Raw genomic sequence first — 15,217 nt, forward strand, 5'->3', positions numbered from 1 at the left:
GGATTCGACACTACTTTGCAAAGCTGAAACCAGCGTTACACCAGGTAGTCTTTGTGAACTTGAGTTGCCTAATATGTGCGCATTAGTTCAGATTTAGTAGATTTCATACTTTTGCTTGTGGCATATTCCCTTAAGTAGGGTTTAATGTGTGCTCAGGCACGGGGGAAAATCAACAAGATCATTAAGACAAGAATATAAGTTGTTGTTGCATCAGGGATTGTGTAGAAAGGCAGCAGAGAGAGACCAATGATCAGAATATTTTGAAATAAGGCTGAGTGGCTACCTGTATGGATACTGATTGAATGATACCTTATGAGGGAGTGATGTAGAAGAGGTCGGCTTCTAATTGTATCAGAGTGGCAACCAAAGACAATAGTGATACAACGGCACTGTCACCCATAGATTTTGGTTTGGACCTGTTACGTGCAGGAGTGGAACGAGGATTTTCAACGAACTGTTGTGTATGTTGAAATCGTGAAGAGTAGCAGTAATCTAGCCATTGGTAATAATGTAGGTGTCGAAAGTTTTGTTTGAAGTGAGGGGGAAATTTTATGGAGGTAAAATAGCGATTTCAGATGTCGGTGGATTCGTAGTGACATAGGAGAATAAGATGCTCAGTGACGACTGGAAATGATTTTCAGTTGGCAAATATAACTCAACATTAAGCCAAATGGTGGAGATTTTCAGGCAGTATCACTCGATTAGTTTTCCTTAATTAAATATCTTGGACAGTGTGTTAATCTGGGTTTCACTGTTGAGATTACAAGGAATCCCAGGAAGGCAAACACTACCATATCGAAAAGACCAATATAATAGCTAAATAAATGATAATGTTACAAAACACAAAATGTATGTACTTTTTGCAACAAATAAAATGGCGTAAAGGTACTAGGGAAATGAATGACGGTTACAGGCTAAATGATACCGTACGCTGAAAGCTTTTAAGCACTGAAGTTGGGTATCCATGGGACCAGGGCCGGCCTTAGCCATCCAGGTGCCCCGGGCGAGTCGTCCAGTTGGCGCCCTTTATTGTATAAATAGCGAACCTGGCAGTGCTTTGCAACACGGTATTTGACTGTTTTCTAGAAATCGTCTTAAGTGGTTAATGGCGTCATCTTATGATCATAACATGGTTTTTTCCATCGTAAATTTGAGTATTTTATTTTTTTAAATGGAAATGAAATGCAAATAATCTGAAAGCCTGCTAAGACGCTCCATGTGAGTCTTGTGTAGCCTGTGACGTCAGTCCAGCATGCTGCTGTCGCTGCCGTAACAGTCAGTATAGCAGTGATATATTGTTTGGGCATTCACGTTTTGGGAAATTGTCTAAAAATATTGCGTAGTACTGCACTGTACATCTATAAAAACTCCAGAAAATTGTTTTTGCGTGTTCCAAACAAAGAAAAGATGCGTAAAATGTGGTTGAAACAGGCTCGTATATCCCAAATATTTCTTTTCTTTTCTGAAGCACCCCTGTACTAAAGCGAACAAAACAAAACAAAAATTATTCAAATTGGTCAAGCTATTTCTTTGTTTTGGTGAGACTAACACACAACAATTGATTTTTATATATAGGAGGTAATATGTATAACAAAAAAACACTAATTTTGAATTGGGTACCATATTTTTATTGAATTTAATATAACTGTAAGCCATAAACCTATATTTTCTGTCAGTCATCTGAACACAAAACATATTACGCCTAAACAACTAAAATTTTACTTTTCTCACTTTTCTGTCGGCAAAGTCTCTGATCAGATTAGCAAAGTCCAGGTTTTCTGCAACTTCATTTTCAATGGACAGTGAGGCCAAACTGTTTGAGACATTGTAGACCGCAAGTACGTTTTTATCAACTTCAGTTTGGAAAAACTGCGTTCGCCGCTTGCGACAGTCACTGGTATTGTTAGCAAAATACGTAACGTTATCCAGATGTTGGGATATAACTCTTGAAGATTATGCTTTTTTATGAAGTTTAAGGCTTCAATAGGCGTTGCCTGGCTGTCTTCGAGATAGTGTTGCAGGCCTAAAATTTCGTCGCACAGCAAATTTCCATCAATATCTGACTTCATGTTGACAGTTAACTTTTCTTGTAGTTTAGAACAGCATTGTATTAGTTCTTCTTTATTTTGATTTTTTTTAATGTCAAACAAGAAACTCCACGTCGCAGAAAATTCTTGCATCTGTTCAAATCTTTCTTCCATGGAAATGTGCACGGTGTCCAACAGTGCATTGAAAAACTCTACTTTAAACTTCTTTTTTGGGTCAGTTATTTGATCATCAACAGCCTCTTCACCCGGCCTGCGTTTAATACGTCTTAATCGCATTTGTGGTTTAAATGATGGCTGCGTATCAAGATCCGAAGCCAGTTCAGTTGCTGTTACAATAGCTTGTTCGAAACCTGTTTGTCTATATGTTTCCAAATAAGAGCAACATTTGTCAATGTTTCATCTTTTGGAAAGTTATTTAGACATACTTGTGAGGGTCCACATATTATAATGCGATCTATATTTCTAGCATTAAGTACTTTTGGCCACGTACCTACATCAGAAACATTGTATTCTTTTATTGCAAGAACGTTGATACTTTCATCGACCACAGATGTCACGTGTTGATTTCGACTTGGAGAAATATCAGAGGATTCATGCAAAGATGTACTGCGCTGGTCAATTTGATCACCTTCAATAGGCGATTGTATATTTTTTGTGTATAATTGTTCACAGTCTGAAGAAATATTTGCTGATACATGGATTTTTGATTCAATATCTGAAGTATTTGCCTTAGAATTTCCTTTAAGGTACTTATAAATATTCATGTGCTTTTTAGTTTCTTCAAGAATTTTTTCTTTTTCAGCTTTTCTTTTCCGATTTTCTGAACCAGAAAGCTTTTTTTTAATCATTTCCTTCTCTTCTGGCATGATTTAATAATTTGACAAATTATTGCTTGGACACTGTTCTATTTCGCGACCACAATATTCGATCTATAACAAATAAAGAAATTCACCTATCAGTAGACGTAACTAGAAAAAAAACCTGAACTGAAAGATAAAAATGTTTTTCGCACTTACCAGAAAATTAAAATGTTGACACAGTCACGACACTCGTTTCACTCACAATTATTCAGCCACGAATACATGACCGCTGCCTCCGACTCTTACTGACAATTACTGACATGCGGGTGCAAATCGTAGCGCTGCCAACATATGCAGTCTAACAAACATTGTGTGGCGCTGTATTATTTCAGTACGTTAGGGGAGAATTCTCTATGAATGAAGTGCACGCATTGCATGATCTATTAATTAATGTACATGAGTCATTAAGTCACAAATATTCGATATAAATACATTCGTATTAATTAAATCATAATGTAATGTATATTTCACAGTCTGTATTTTCTTTTATTTGGAGCGACCGGTAGTTTCTGTTGTGAACGAGAGATGGTGCGGCTGAATGGGCTCTTCCTTGTTGCAGTTCTTGAAACAAATAAGAGAGGCGCTTTGGTAGAGCCCGTGCTAGCCCGCGTCAAACATGGATGGTTGCAGACAATACGAAGATTGCATTCAGCATGATTTCTCTTCTGCTACCCCGAATTCATCGCGCATTCGTGAGATTAGTGACGTATATTGAATGAGACTGAATAATATTTTAGTTTCGCGAAATGGGTGATTGTAAATTGTAATTTTTTTTTTTACATGCGTTTAGTACGTGGCGCCCCTTGGGCCCCGGCGCCCTGGGCGACCGCCCGGGTCGCCCCACCCTAAAGCCGGCGCTGCATGGGATACACAAACTCTTGCAGCTTTAGCTATAGAATACATTCTAAGTGTGCCCTGCTATCTGCCGGCCATCTCCTGACTCTGCTGACTCTTTGGCTCTCCAACAGATGGTGCTGGCGTGGCTACGTGCACCTGCAGCGCGCCGCCAGTGTCCGACCCAGTGTGTGACAGCGAGGGCAACACACACAGCAACGCTGAAGTCCTGAGCTGCGCCATCCAATGCCTCCTCGTGGCGTCAGGTGTGTTACCACTCACGCGCATACACCATTCACTAAGAGAGCTGAAACATCAAATCTTATATACAACTGTAATGAGAGAGTCACGTTTTCTTTACTGCCTTGGCATGAACTCAGTCATTAACATCGAGAACTCATTTTTTGTTGCGATACTCGGGCCGAAGACTGGTTTGATGCAGCATTCCACGCTAGTCTATACACTGTGAGCCTCTTCATTGCCGGCCGTCGTGGCCGAGCGGTTCTAGGCAGCTACGGTCGCAGGTTCGAATCCTGCCTCGGGCATAGATGTGTGTGATGTCCTTATGTTAGTTAGGTTTAAGTAGTTCTAAGTTTTAGGGGACTGATGACCTTCGATGTTAAGTCCCATCGTGCTCAGAGCCATTTGAACCATTTTGAACCTCTTAATCCCTCAATAACCACTGCAACGTATTCCACTGGAACTTGCTCTACAGTTTTTACCCTCACGCAATCCTCCATTATCAAATTGAATATCGGTATGCATGAAACAGCATGCTGACACCTCGTGTTCTAATGTTGATGAAAAGGTAGCATCAAGTATTCTGGATAGCCCTTGGGCTAGGAATCTATTGGTGTACCCAACAGAAGGATCGTCTTAGTGTCACTACCCTCCAGTACAGGGTCAAAGCACAGTTATTACGCTAGAGCAAATCGGTTGGTTATTTTTGATGTGGTGTTCGGCGAGCCTGATGGGACTTACGGAGGCATCATTAGTTCATGGGCTTTTCCCCGGAAAACCCCCCAAAAGGGTTTTTGCTATATTTTCGCCGTCACCAACTGACCAAAACACTGCCGAGGATTCCAAGATGGCTATGCACAAAAAATGGCTGACATTTTTACCATGTACTCCTAAGATCCCGGTCTCGAACAGAACAACCTTGTAAATTTTCTTGATATGTTCATCCGTTTCCCAGACACAGAGGTTCAAAGATACTCTACTTCTATACGTAAAATACGCACGTAAAATCCGATGTGCGGCGAAAACGTAACTTATAAAGTGAACTACCACGGAGAAATTTGCTCCAAAGTATCTCCGTTATCATCTTGGAACCCCATATTGTAGTACTGAAGCACATGCAAATTCTTTTGATAGTAAAATCCGGTGTGAGGTGTAAAATTGGTTTTGCGTTATTTCGATTCCACATAATTAAACTACCAAAGTTTTACTGACTAATACATGTCTCTTATATGAGTTAAATGCACTGCTGCAGCAGGGAAAATAAGGAAACCAGCGGAAAAATGCTCCTATCGGAGAATACAAACGCCAGTATCTCTATACTTAAAAGATTGACTGAAAAGTAGAGCACTACCTGCCTCATTCTACCTCCCTCAGCACCTTCAAAAGTGTTCCCAAAAATTTAGGCACGGTTTATCACTCTAATAATGGGCAGTACTAAAACGAAAACCAGTTTATTATCAAGCTGTGATAATAAGCTAAGAAAATCTATTTTTTAATTTTTTTAATTTTACACAACAGTTTCCTCAAAATCGTATGAGAAAGAGTGCACCGTGGGAAACATGTACGAATTCCATAACAGTGATTTTTAATTTGCACACTAAAACTGAAAGTTTTACTGAGAAACTAACTACCAAGACAGATGCGGCTTTACTTCATCTACATAAAACCATTATTTTTGAGGCACGTCAGAGGGCTTTAAGTTTCCCTCCCCATGTATCGTATGATACAGTTGGGTGGAGCAACCAGCACCCTGTGTTGCGGTGGGGGATGCGACAGAGAACCGTATCGGTGTTGTATCGCTGTCGTCACAGTCTGAATCAATTAAGTCGCTTCAGTTATGTTTCTACGTGCTCCAGCAAAGCAGGTTTCTTCTGCGTTGTATCATGAGTCATACTGCTTATAGCGTCGCATATCGTATCGCCCCTCAATGGGAACCATGACTTAGTCTCTTCCAAGGGCGATGGTAGACAGGTAGTAGACTCTTGAGTAAACGCGGCTTAACTGGTGACATGACAAAAATGTGACAGCCATCCATCAGTATACCTCATAGCAACGAAACTGTTACATAACCTATTTGTAGCTTTACTGTTATGGCATGCAATTCCGCTCATTCCAAAATCTATCGCTCCTCGCTAATCCTTGAACGTTATCTACATCTACATCTACATTTATACTCCGCAAGCCACCCAACGGTGTGTGGCGGAGGGCACTTTACGTGCCGCTGTCATTACCTCTCTTTCCTGTTCCAATCGCGTATGGTTCGCGGGAAGAACGACTGTCTGAAAGCCTCCGTGCGCGCTCTAATCTCTCTAATTTTACATTCGTGATCTCCTCGGGAGGTATAAGTAGGGGGAAGCAATATATTCGATACCTCATCCAGAAACGCACCCTCTCGAAACCTGGCGAGCAAGCTACACCGCGATGCAGAGCGCCTCTCTTGCAGAGTCTGCCACTTGAGTTTATTAAACATCTCCGTAACGCTATCACGGTTAACAAATAACCCTGTGACGAAACGCGCCGCTCTTCTTTGGATCTTCTCTATCTCCTCCGTCAAACCGATCTGGTACGGATCCCACACTGATGAGCAATACTCAAGTATAGGTCGAACGAGTGATTTGTAAGCCACCTCCTTTGTTGATGGACTACATTTTCTAAGCACTCTCCCAATGAATCTCAACCTGGTACCCGCCTTACCAACAATTAATTTTATATGATCATTCCACTTCAAATTGTTCCGCACGCATACTCCCAGATATTTTACAGAAGTAACTGCTACCAGTGTTTGTTCTGCTATCATATAATCATGCAATAAAGGATCCTTCTTTCTATGTATTCGCAATACATTACATTTGTTTATGTTAAGGGACAGTTGCCACTCCCTGCACCAAGTGCCTATCCGCTGCAGATCTTCCTGCATTTCGCTACAATTTTCTAATGCTGCAACTTCTCTGTATACTACAGCATCATCCGCGAAAAGCCGCATGGAACTTCCGACACTATCTACTAGGTCATTTATATACACTCCTGGAAATGGAAAAAAGAACACATTGACACCGGTGTGTCAGACCCACCATACTTGCTCCGGACACTGCGAGAGGGCTGTACAAGCAATGATCACACGCACGGCACAGCGGACACACCAGGAACCGCGGCGTTGGCCGTCGAATGGCGCTAGCTGCGCAGCATTTGTGCACCGCCGCCGTCAGTGTCAGCCAGTTTGCCGTGGCATACGGAGCTCCATCACAGTCTTTAACACTGGTAGCAACCGTATGTGCAGTTGACGGACTTTGAGCGAGGGCGTATAGTGGGCATGCGGGAGGCCGGGTGGACGTACCGCCGAATTGCTCAACACGTGGGGCGTGAGGTCTCCACAGTACATCGATGTTGTCGCCAGTGGTCGGCGGAAGGTGCACGTGCCCGTCGACCTGGGACCGGACCGCAGCGACGCACGGATGCACGCCAAGACCGTAGGATCCTACGCAGTGCCGTAGGGGACCGCACCGCCACTTCCCAGCAAATTAGGGACACTGTTGCTCCTGGGGTATCGGCGAGGACCATTCGCAACCGTCTCCATGAAGCTGGGCTACAGTCCCGCACACCGTTAGGCCGTCTTCCGCTCACGCCCCAACATCGTGCAGCCCGCCTCCAGTGGTGTCGCGACAGGCGTGAATGGAGGGACGAATGGAGACGTGTCGTCTTCAGCGATGAGAGTCGCTTCTGCCTTGGTGCCAATGATGGTCGTATGCGTGTTTGGCGCCGTGCAGGTGAGCGCTACAATCAGGACTGCATACGACCGAGGCACACAGGGCCAACACCCGGCATCATGGTGTGGGGAGCGATCTCCTACACTGGCCGTACACCACTGGTGATCGTCGAGGGGACACTGAATAGTGCACGGTACATCCAAACCGTCATCGAACCCATCGTTCTACCATTCCTAGACCGGCAAGGGAACTTGCTGTTCCAACAGGACAATGCACGTCCGCATGTATCCCGTGCCACCCAACGTGCTCTAGAAGGTGTAAGCCAACTACCCTGGCCAGCAAGATCTCCGGATCTGTCCCCCATTGAGCATGTTTGGCACTGGATGAAGCGTCGTCTCACGCGGTCTGCACGTCCAGCACGAACGCTGGTCCAACTGAGGCGCCAGGTGGAAATGGCATGGCAAGCCGTTCCACAGGACTACATCCAGCATCTCTACGATCGTCTCCATGGGAGAATAGCAGCCTGCATTGCTGCGAAAGGTGGATATACACTGTACTAGTGCCGACATTGTGCATGCTCTGTTGCCTGTGTCTATGTGCCTGTGGTTCTGTCAGTGTGATCATGTGATGTATCTGACCCCAGGAATGTGTCAATAAAGTTTCCCCTTCCTGGGACAATGAATTCACGGTGTTCTTATTTCAATTTCCAGGAGTGTATATTGTGAAAAGCAATGGTCCCATAACACTCCCCTGTGGCACGCCAGAGGCTACTTTAACGTCTGTAGACGTCTCTCCATTGATAACAACATGCTGTGTTCTGTTTGCTAAAAACTCTTCAATCCAGCCACACAGCTGGTCTGATATTCCGTAGGCTCTTACTTTGTTTATCAGGCGACAGTGCGGAACTGTATCGAACGCCTTCCGGAAGTCAAGAAAAATAGCATCTACCTGGGAGCCTGTATCTAATATTTTCTGGGTCTCATGAACAAATAAAGCGAGTTGGGTCTCACACGATCGCTGTTTCCGGAATCCATGTTGATTCCTACATAGTAGATTCTGGGTTTCCAAAAACGACATGATACTCGAGCAAAAAACATGTTCTAAAATTCTACAACAGATCGACGTCAGAGATATAGGTCTACAGTTTTGCGCATCTGCTCGACGACCCTTCTTGAAGGCTGGGACTACCTGTGCTCTTTTCCAATCATTTGGAACCCTCCGTTCCTCTAGAGACTTGCGGTACACGGCTGTTAGAAGGGGGGCAAGTTCTTTCGCGTACTCTGTGTAGAATCGAATTGGTATCCCGTCAGGTCCAGTGGACTTTCCTCTATTGAGTGATTCCAGTTGCTTTTCTATTCCTTGGACACTTATTTCGAAGTCAGCCATTTTTTCGTTTGTGCGAGGATTTAGAGAAGGAACTGCAGTGCGGTCTTCCTCTGTGAAACAGCTTTGGAAAAAGGTTTTTAGTATTTCAGCTTCAGGCGTGTCATCCTCTGTTTCAATGCCATCATCATCTCGGAGTGTCTGGATACGCTGTTTCGAGCCACTTACTGATATAACGTAAGACCAGAACTTCCTAGGATTTTCTGTCAAGTCGGTACATAGAATTTTACTTTCGAATTCACTGAACGCTTCACGCATAGCCCTCCTTACGCTAACTTTGACATCGTTTAGCTTCTGTTTGTCTGAGAGGTTTTGGCTGCGTTTAAACTTGGAGTGAAGCTCTCTTTGCTTTCGCAGTAGTTTCCTAACTTTGTTGTTGTACCACGGTGGGTTTTTCCCGTCCCTCACAGTTTTACTCGGCACATACCTGTCTAAAACGCATTTTACGATTGCCTTGAACTTTTTCCATAAACACTCAACATTGTCAGTGTCGGAACAGAAATTTTCGTTTTGATCTGTTAGGTAGTCTGAAATCTGCCTTCTATTACTCTTGCTAAACACATAAACCTTCCTCCCTTTTTTTATATTCCTATTAACTTCCATATTCAGGGATGCTGCAACGGCCTTATGATCACTGATTCCCTGTTCTGCACTTAAAGAGTCGAAAAGTTCGGGTCTGTTTGTTATCAGTAGGTCGAAGATGTTATCTCCACGAGTCGGTACTCTGTTTAATTGCTCGAGGTAATTTTCGGATAGTGCACTCAGTATAATGTCACTCGATGCTCTGTCCCTACCACCCGTCCTAAACATCTGAGTGTCCCAGTCTATATCTGGTAAATTGAAATCTCCACCTAAGACTATAACATGCTGAGAAAATTTATGTGAAATGTATTCCAAATTTTCTCTCAGTTGTTCTGCCACTAATGCTGCTGAGTCGGGAGGTCGGTAAAAGGAGCCAATTACACTCCTGGAAATTGAAATAAGAACACCGTGAATTCATTGTCCCAGGAAGGGGAAACTTTATTGACACATTCCTGGGGTCAGATACATCACATGATCACACTGACAGAACCACAGGCACATAGACACAGGCAACAGAGCATGCACGATGTCGGCACTAGTACAGTGTATATCCACCTTTCGCAGCAATGCAGGCTGCTATTCTCCCATGGAGACGATCGTAGAGATGCTGGAAGTAGTCCTGTGGAACGGCTTGCCATGCCATTTCCACCTGGCGCCTCAGTTGGACCAGCGTTCGTGCTGGACGTGCAGACCGCGTGAGACGACGCTTCATCCAGTCGCAAACATGCTCAATGGGGGACAGATCCGGAGATCTTGCTGGCCAGGGTAGTTGACTTACACCTTCTAGAGCACGTTGGGTGGCACGGGATACATGCGGACGTGCATTGTCCTGTTGGAACAGCAAGTTCCCTTGCCGGTCTAGGAATGGTAGAACGATGGGTTCGATGACGGTTTGGATGTACCGTGCACTATTCAGTGTCCCCTCGACGATCACCAGTGGTGTACGGCCAGTGTAGGAGATCGCTCCCCACACCATGATGCCGGGTGTTGGCCCTGTGTGCCTCGGTCGTATGCAGTCCTGATTGTGGCGCTCACCTGCACGGCGCCAAACACGCATACGAACATCATTGGCACCAAGGCAGAAGCGACTCTCATCGCTGAAGACGACACGTCTCCATTCGTCCCTCCGATCACGCCTGTCGCGACACCACTGGAGGCGGGCTGCACGATGTTGGGGCGTGAGCGGAAGACGGCCTAACGGTGTGCCGGACCGTAGCCCAGCTTCATGGAGACGGTTGCGAATGGTCCTCGCCGATACCCCAGGAGCAACAGTGTCCCTAATTTGCTGGGAAGTGGCGGTGCGGTCCCCTACGGCACTGCGTAGGATCCTACGGTCTTGGCGTGCATCCGTGCGTCGCTGCGGTCCGGTCCCAGGTCGACGGGCACGTGCTCCTTCCGCCGACCACTGGCGACAACATCGATGTACTGTGGAGACCTCACGCCCCACGTGTTGAGCAATTCGGCGGTACGTCCACCCGGCCTCCCGCATGCCCACTATACGCCCTCGCTCAAAGTCCGTCAACTGCACATACGGTTCACGTCCACGCTGTCGCGGCATGCTACCAGTGTTAAAGACTGCGATGGAGCTCCGTATGCCACGGCAAACTGGCTGACACTGACGGCGGCGGTGCACAAATGCTGCGCAGCTAGCGCCATTCGACGGCCAACGCCGCGGTTCCTGGTGTGTCCGCTGTGCCGTGCGTGTGATCATTGCTTGTACAGCCCTCTCGCAGTGTCAGGAGCAAGTGTGGTGGGTCTGACACACCGGTGTCAATGTGTTCTTTTTTCCATTTCCAGGAGTGTATTAACCTAGCTCGGTTGTTGAGTGTAACCTCCACCCATAATAATTCACAGGAACTATCCACTTCTACTTCACTACAGGATAAACTACTACTAACAGCTACGAACACTCCACCACCGGTTGCATGCAATCTATCCTTTCTAAACACCGTCTGTACCTTTGTAAAAATTTCGGCAGAATTTATCTCTGGCTTAAGCCAGCTTTCTGTACCTATAACGATTTCAGCTTCGGTGCTTTCTATCAGCGCTTGAAGTTCTGGTACTTTACCAACGCAGCTTCCACAGTTGACAATTACAATACCGATTGCTGCTTGGTCCCCGCATGTCCTGACTTTGCCTCGCACCCGTTGAGGCTGTTGCCCTTTCTGTACTTGCCCAAGGCCATCTAACCTAAAAAACCGCCCAGACCACGCCACACAACCCCTGCTACCCGTGTAGCCGCTTGTTGCGTGTAGTGGACTCCTGACCTATCCAGTGGAACCCAAAACCCCACCACCCTATGGCGCAAGTCGAGGAATCTGCAGCCCACACGGTCGCAGAACCGTCTCAGCCTCTGATTCAGACCCTCCACTCGGCTCTGTACCAAAGGTCCGCAGTCAGTCCTGTCGACGATGCTGCAGATGGTGAGCTCTGCTTTCATCCCGCTAGCGAGACTGGCAGTCTTCACCAAATCAGATAGCCGCCGGAAGCCAGAGAGGATTTCCTCTGATCCATAGCGACACACATCATTGGTGCCGACATGAGCGACCACCTGCAGATGGGTGCACCCTGTACCCTTCATGGCATCCGGAAGGACACTTTCCACATCTGGAATGACTCCCCCCGGTATGCACACGGAGTGCACATTGGTTTTCTTCCCCTCTCTTGCTGCCATTTCCCTAAGGGGCCCCATTACGCGCATGACGTTGGAGCTCCCAACTACCAGTAAGCCCAACCTCTGCGACCGCCCGGATCTTACAGACTGAGGGGCAACCTCTGGAACAGGGCAAGCAGCCATGTCAGGCCGAAGATCAGTATCAGCCTGAGACAGAGCCTGAAACCGGTTCGTCAGACAAACTGGAGAGGCCTTCCGTTCAGCCCTCCGGAATGTCTTTCGCCCCCTGCCACACCTTGAGACGACCTCCCACTCTACCACAGGTGAGGGATCAGCCTCAATGCGGGCAGTATCCCGGGCAACCACAGTCGTAGTCCGATCGGGGGATGCGTGGGACGAGCTGGCCGTCGCCGACAAACCCCCATCCGGACCCCCACAGTGATGCCCATTGGCAACAGCCTCAAGCTGTGTGACCGAAGCCAACACTGCCTGAAGCTGGGAGCGAAGGGATGCCAACTCAGCCTGCATCCGAACACAGCAGTTGCAATCCCTATCCATGCTAAAAACTGTTTTGCAAAGAACGTCTGAACTAATCTACAGAGAGCGCAAACAAATCGACAAAATTTAAACTGTTATTAAAATACAAGATTGCCTAGTAAATGCATTAATGCTGCTACTTGCGCACTGCTGACACTGCTCGGCGGCGGATGGAGACTACGCGATTTTACACTATTCAGGTACTAAAACGCGATGCTACAACACTCAAATACTATAATACGCCCGAAATTTATGAATTAAACAATGCAAGTACCAAAAACACGCAAAGAAATTAAGAATTAAACTATGTAACAAATGAGTGAGCTAGGAGTATACGACTTGCTGCTGCAGCTGCTTATCCAACGGCGGCAGGGAGCACACTGACTGTGACCAACCGACACTGGCCGTTCAAAACAAAAACAGAAGACAAACGACTACGCGAATTTACACTATTCAGGTACTAAAATGCGATGTTACAACTCTCAAATACTATAATACGCCCGAAATTTATGAATTAAACAATGCAAGTACCAAAAACACGCAAAGAAGTTAAGAATTAAACTATGTAACAACTGAGTGAGCTAGGAGTATACGACTTGCTGCTGCAGCTGCTTATCCAACGGCGGCAGGGAGCTCCCAGTCCCGCCGTCAGCTTATGATTACCTCCAGTCACATGCTCCCTTTACAGGGAAATATGTCCCTTATTTCTCAAAATTCCCTAGAACACCTGTGGAAGTCAGAGTCATTCTTCAAACTTGAGCAGCAATGTCCTATGATATCTTCACTCGTTACTGAACATATGTGGCTGCCACACTCAACATCTTACACACCCTAAACCCAAATACACACATATTCCTCATCTAGTCAAGAAACCTAATCCTGCAATATGTGCAAAATTGTATTCTTATTACCATCTACTGTCCCTACGAGTCCCATCCTCTTTGTGGATTACTCGTACCCTCATCGTTTTCTCGTACTCTCATCTCCAAACTCCTAAAACTCAATCCTCAGAATATCCACACCAAAACTCCTATATCGATCCTGGCACAAGATTAACATCATGCACATAAAACTCTCACCCCCACATGGCCCACCTTCTTGTCCACCTACCGATCTGCATCTAATAGTAAGATGCATCTCCAATGAATCACAAACAGTGTGGTTCCTTTTTAAGTGTCGTACAGATGTGCACTTATGTTCCAGAAGCCACATTATGGTGAGCAGCAGAGATTACTTGTGTACTACTGTCACTTTCCCCCTCTCCAGGTCCAGTTGCGATTGATCCGAGAAGAGAACGACTGTCAGTAAGCCTCCAATTGACCCTGAATCCTAATTTTACATTCATGATCTTTTAGCGAGATATGCGTAGGAGGAGACAATGTACTGATCGCATCTTAAGAAAATGACAAGAAAATCCACAACAGCGACCGATGAGTCGGCCGAAGGCCCCTCCCGCCGGAGGTTCGAGTCCTCCCTCGGGCATGGGTGTGTGTGTTCTTAGCATTAAGTTAGTTTAAGTAGGGTGTAAGCCTAGGTATCGATGACCTTAACAGTTTGGTCTCTTAGGAATTTAGCCGGCCGCTGGTGGCCGAGCGGTTCTGGCGCTACAGTCTGGCACCGCGCTACCGCTACGGTCGCAGGTTCGAATCCTGCCTCGGGCATGGCTGTGTGTGATGTCCTTAGGTTAGTTAGGTTTGAGTAGTTCTAAGTTCTAGGGGACTTATGACCTCAGCAGTTGAGTCCCATAGTGCTCAGAGCCATTTCATTTTCTTAGGAATTTACACACATTTGAAAATTTGAGTCAGCCGAATGAAGACCGATAAGTGAGCCAAGTGAAGGCTGGTAAGACAGCACTGATAGCGGTTGTTCAAGAATTTGAATATATGGACAAGTGTAGAGCATCCCAGGAAACGGTTTTTCAACAATTTAAGGAGAAATCATCGTGATCCTTTCAGCACAATTCATGTTTACGAACTTCCAGCATGCTCCAGGTAAAAAATAGGGCCGCAAATTGTTTTATGATTGAAGTAAATGGTGGTGGTTCCGTCATAAGCTGCATTTAGAAGAACCTTTTTTATTTCTTGATGGTGATTAGTTTCGCACATCTATGTCCATTTTAAAACCATCCGTATCGTGTGACAATACAGGCCTACGTACAAAAACTGCCCCGGAAGAGACAATCAAATCGGCACTGTGGTCGGTTCAACAACAGTAAGCAGATCACATAAGAAATACATCCAATGCAATGTCTGTCCTACGCGACCCATTTGCAGTTGTTGAATCGACCATAGTACCGGGGCAATTTTTATACATAGGCTTTCGCCTGTTTTGTCACACTACACGGATGGTTTGAAAATGGGCTTAGGTGTCCGAAACTAGTCACCATCAGGAAATTAAAAAAGGTACTCCTTAATG

General features: G+C 45.7%; 1 protein-coding gene across 1 annotated transcript in view; it reads left to right on the forward strand.

Moving 5' to 3' along the window:
• The window catches only part of LOC126413987 (uncharacterized), a 38,184-nt gene that overhangs the window by 12,056 nt on the left and 10,911 nt on the right, over nt 1-15,217 (forward strand). The window contains exon 2 of the mRNA XM_050083310.1: nt 3,877-4,008. Coding sequence (XP_049939267.1) covers nt 3,877-4,008 — 132 coding nt within the window. The remainder of the gene's footprint in view (nt 1-3,876; nt 4,009-15,217) is intronic.

This window comes from Schistocerca serialis, chromosome 1, assembly GCF_023864345.2.
Source record: "Schistocerca serialis cubense isolate TAMUIC-IGC-003099 chromosome 1, iqSchSeri2.2, whole genome shotgun sequence".
NCBI classification, from domain to species: domain Eukaryota; kingdom Metazoa; phylum Arthropoda; class Insecta; order Orthoptera; family Acrididae; genus Schistocerca; species Schistocerca serialis.